This window comes from Notothenia coriiceps, unplaced genomic scaffold, assembly GCF_000735185.1.
Source record: "Notothenia coriiceps isolate Sejong01 unplaced genomic scaffold, NC01 NC01_scaffold00005939, whole genome shotgun sequence".
Lineage (NCBI taxonomy): Eukaryota > Metazoa > Chordata > Actinopteri > Perciformes > Nototheniidae > Notothenia > Notothenia coriiceps.
Genome location: NW_011338640.1, coordinates 1 through 4,826, shown reverse-complemented (window position 1 = coordinate 4,826; position 4,826 = coordinate 1). Strand labels below are relative to the sequence as shown.

General features: G+C 39.0%; 1 protein-coding gene across 1 annotated transcript; it reads left to right on the top strand.

Moving 5' to 3' along the window:
• Nucleotides 1-2,019: 2,019 nt before the first annotated feature.
• LOC104943349 (dihydropyrimidine dehydrogenase [NADP(+)]-like) lies at nt 2,020-4,036 on the top strand (the record flags this gene model as incomplete). Its single annotated transcript, XM_010768717.1, has 3 exons — nt 2,020-2,189; nt 2,541-2,751; nt 3,816-4,036. Coding segments are annotated over 3 exons (602 nt in total), but the record flags the coding sequence as incomplete, so codon positions are not given.
• Between the last annotated feature and the right edge of the window lie 790 nt (nt 4,037-4,826).

Below are 4,826 nucleotides of genomic sequence, written 5' to 3'. Positions count from 1 at the left end.
GCCATGTTGATTTACAAATTGTGTGAAAAGCTGAAAACGTGTTTAGAGTTTTGGAGATTTGAGCCGATGTTTTGCTCTTTGAGTGTCAGTTAAAATAATTGTGCTTTATGTATAATTTTAGTGTGCTAGCAATCGAGAAAAACTGTAATATGTTATATTTGTTGAAAAAAATATTAAGAGTACATACAAAATAGGGGGAAAGTAGAAGGTCAATGATAGAAATATAGAATATAAAAAATCAAAAAGATACTGTAAGTGATCTCTACAATAAAACAGTTTAGTGCCGGATGGACAAAGATATTAATAGGAGGATGTGGTCCCGTTCGAGTCCAGTTTTGGATAGTCTGCCGTGGTTTCGTTCCATTTCAAAGAGATGTTTGACGCTCGGCGTAACCTTGGCGCACTGCTACTCCAACATCCAATCCCAGAGCTTGAAGATTAATCACGCGGTTTGTCAAGCAAAGGGACTGTAGTCCCAAACGATAGTTGAGGATTATGGGCGGGTGTAGTGTCTTCGGCCATCCTAAACTCCAAAATGTTTTTCGGATTTCATATCGCATTAACACCATATCCCAACATGCATTGCGGCAAAAACATCCAGTCACCGGGCTTAAATTATAGCTGAGGATCTTGGGTAATCAGTTCAGTGGGTGTGTATCGCAATGATGCTCGAAATGTCCCATATAGGCCTATGTCTGTTTCCTGTTACTGTATTTTGTATTTCACTTCCTGACGGACGGCAAAAAAAGCCCGAGATTATAGAATCAAACAAATAAATAAAAACAAGGATAATTGCGTGTTATTTAGAAAAGAATAACAAATTAGAAGGAAAAGAAAGATTTAAAAAATACAGATTTCAGTATTCTGAGGCTCTGAGCTCCGTTTCTTTTCCTCGCGGACGGCAAAAAAGTCAGACATTATACGATTTAAAAATAAAAACAATAATTGTGGCTTGATATTGAGTTAGAACATGTTTTTATGAACCCCACAGCTTCCGGTTTTCCAAGACCCGAGTCACCCGACCGGACAAAAAGATGTGGTGCAGGCACGAAACACACTACCAATAGAAATACATTGCTTTTAAAATCATTCTGTGTGACATGGAAAAAATGGGGAAAATCGTGTTGGTGAACACGAATCAATAAATTAAATGTCGTGACTATAACACGAAATGCCGTGAGACTGGGTTGAAATATATCAACCAATATTGGGACATGTATATTATATTATTATGTATTATCAAGATAATGAAGTATGGCTTAATAATTATCAGCGGTATAGCAAGACACATTTATTTCACTTCAAAATGCCAAATAAACCCAGGGGAGACAACATTTCTGCTAACAAGTTTTTCAGGTAAATTAAAGGTCCCATGTCATGCTTTTCCGGTTATTACCCGTCCCCTTGTGTGTTATGAAGGTTTTTATGCATGTAAACGGTCTGCAAAGTCACAAACCCTCAAAGTACACCCTGTAGCGAGAGGGGGGGGCAGGAGCTCCAACAAGCCGTTTAGGACAGAGAGTGAATACACATACTATACAGAGATTCTGTATGAGAAACAAATGTGAGTTTGGAACATTGCACAATATAAATATATTCTAGTATACTTCAACAATGGAATTATGATCAGTAGAAATGGCCATGACATGGGACCTTTAACATTCGAAGAGTCCAAAAATATTTTCTTTGGATCAGAATCAGATTCAGCGATGCTTTATTAGTCCAACAGCAGGGACATTTAGGTTAGGTCATGTAATGGAATATTACATTATTCTTATTTGATGACCACATTTAAGTCTGTTCAACCCTCTTAAACTACAGGTTAGAAACACATTTTTAATTACAAATCATAATAGCTATCATCCATAGGGAGAAGGTATCGCCAGTATTGGCTTCAAAATATCCATATTATCCATTCTAAAAGAAACATCCACACTTCATCCAGAAAACAGAGTTAAGTTAAAGAGTTAAATCTGTGATAACTCCCATTCCCCTGTCTCCCTGTCTGGTTCCCTGCAGGCATGTGTCAGTGTCGCTCCTCTCTGCCAGAGTTGAGAGGAGTGGTGATCGTCCTCGGGGCCGGGGACACCGCATTTGACTGCGCCACCTCGGCCCTCCGCTGTGGAGCCAGGAGAGTGTTTGTGTGCTTCAGGAAGGGATTCACTAACATCAGGGCCGTCCCTGAGGAGGTAGGGGGGATGGATGGATAGCTAATCAAATGGAAAAATATTAGTCTAGTTGCCAGCACTGTGAACCAGGAAATGTTGAGTACTCCATAGTTTTATGTTAGAATTGTATAGTAAGGGTTCCCGGCACATAAAAACTGTCGGATGATAACTTGCATAATTGGGCAATTTGCACAGATAGCATAAGGTACGTTAATTAGCGCAACTTATGACTTGGCTGATTTGGTTTTGGGGGTTATAGAGGATCTGCCAAGTAATTTTTTTAATTATTGTCTGCATAAGCTGTAATGCTAATTAACGCAACTTATGCTAAATGTGCAAATTTCCCAACATATGCTACATGTTCTCTGTCAGATGGAGTTGGCGAAGGAGGAGAAGTGTGAGTTCCTGCCCTTCCTGTCTCCTCGGGAGGTCATCATGAAGAACGGTCGTGTTGCCGGGCTACAGTTATGTCGCACGGAGCAGACTGAGGAAGGTGATTGGCTGGAAGACGAGGAGCAAATTGTCAGGCTGAAGGCTGATTACATCATCAGTGCCTTTGGTTCCATGCTCAACGAGCCGCAAGGTAACCGACCAATCAGCTGCAACACACTGATCAGCAGTTTAGAATTTTTGCTAAATAAAACAAGTGTTGAAAATGAATCATAAGATGTTTATAAATGTTGCTCTCTCTTGTGTGTGTTTTGTATTAAAATTGTAATTTGATCAATATAATGTGCGCAGGAATTAATCCTAAAAGTCGAAAATCTGTTAGCATTTTAGCACATCCAGTTACCTCAAGGTTCAAGGTTCAAGGCTTTTATTATTCATACGTACATAGCTACAGTGTAGTTATGACGATGAAAATCTTAGGTCACAGGTTAAACCAACAATGCAACACAATTAAACTGAAAAACAGAAAAAATTGTGCATGTAAATACAAAACAGAAAATAGTAAAATAGTGAAATAGTGCAATAAGAGTCTATATACAAGTGATTGGAATACCTTGTTGCGAATTAAGTTTTTTTTTTAACGTCATTTAGCCTGAAATAAGGTCTCTGGGTAACACAAGCTGAAGAGATTTTAAATATGTACTCTGCCACATAAACTACGTCAGTAAATACCCCACTGGTGAATATCTGAAGCTTCTGCATGTTTTAAAAAACTGTGGTTTCTAACTAGTGACTAAATTAGTCTACTAAACGTCATTACACCAAACATTAGCCTTTTACTTAGCTGTTGTGATGCACAGCCATGTGAGATGTAGTTTGTAGCCTAACGTTAGCTTTTTACTTCTGCCAATTATATTTATGCTTCAAAAATCATAAAGTGGTGTCAATGTGTGGAGATCACCATCTGAACAAAACGTGTTGGTTGGTATCATAAATGTGTGTTTGCCAGAGATCTTCATCATTCCAAAATCGTCATACATAATCAAAATGTTGATTTTCATTTATTCAATCAACTAATATGTAAACTCTTGGTCTTTATGTGTGACTATGAAAATGGTCCTATATTTTATTTATATTTGCAGTTTTACATAAAATAAGAAATGTAGTCTTTCTCAGTCTTGAGTCTTCAGATGTGTTGCCGATCGATGCATAACTTAGATGCAAACATAACTTGATCTATATCTTATCTGTGTGTAGTGAAGGAGGCCATGGCTCCCGTGAAGATGACCCGCTGGGGGACTCCGGAGGTGAACACGGACACCATGCAGACCAGCGAGCCCTGGGTGTTTGCAGGAGGAGACATCGCCGGTTTGGCCAACACCACGGTGGAATCAACGAACGATGGCAAACAGGCTTCATGGCACATCCACAGATACATGCAGGTAAAATGTCTCGGCTTTAACACTCAAGGTTTCAAGGCTTGTATTTGCAACCCTGTCTCCTAAAAATTACGTTCCCACAGAACTAAACTGCATTCTCAATTACGTTTAGTGAGAAACGTATTTTCTCCCACGTTACGTTCGTTATGAACGTATCTCAAATACGTTTATTTTCTACATATCTTCTAGAAATATGTTTTCTCCCACGTTACGTTTCTTATGAACGTCTCTTCAATACGTTTATTTTCTACATATCTTCGCCATTTATTGTCTTGATTATAATAATGATAATAGTCATTTATAAATATCATTTTAGAGCACACATTTGAAATCAGGTGAGGCTGTAATTTTCGCCGAGACAGAAAATAACAGTTTTAACATGCCAAAAAGCTGCTGTGTCGTTTATTGCACCTCAAACATTAAAACAAATCCAGAGTTACGTGTTTCTGTACTCCCTCTAAGAAGAAAGGACAGTAACAGAAGATCTCTGTGACGCCAGATGTGGTTTTGTTAATGCGATATGATATCCGAAAAAAAATTCAGTATAGGATGGCCGAAGACACTACACTACCCATAATCCCCAGCTATCGTTTGGGACTACAGTCCCGTTGACAAACCCCGTGATTAATCTTCAAGCTCTGGGATTGGATGTTGGAGTGGCAGTGCGCCAAGGTTAAGCCGAGCGTCAAGCTCTTTGAAATGGAACGAAACCACGGCAGACTATTCAAAACTGGACTCGAACGCCCCCCGAGAACTACACATGCTGGCTATTTTGTTTCGCAACATGTTCTCTATGGCACGTCTCTACTGGGAATTGTAGTTTTAAAAG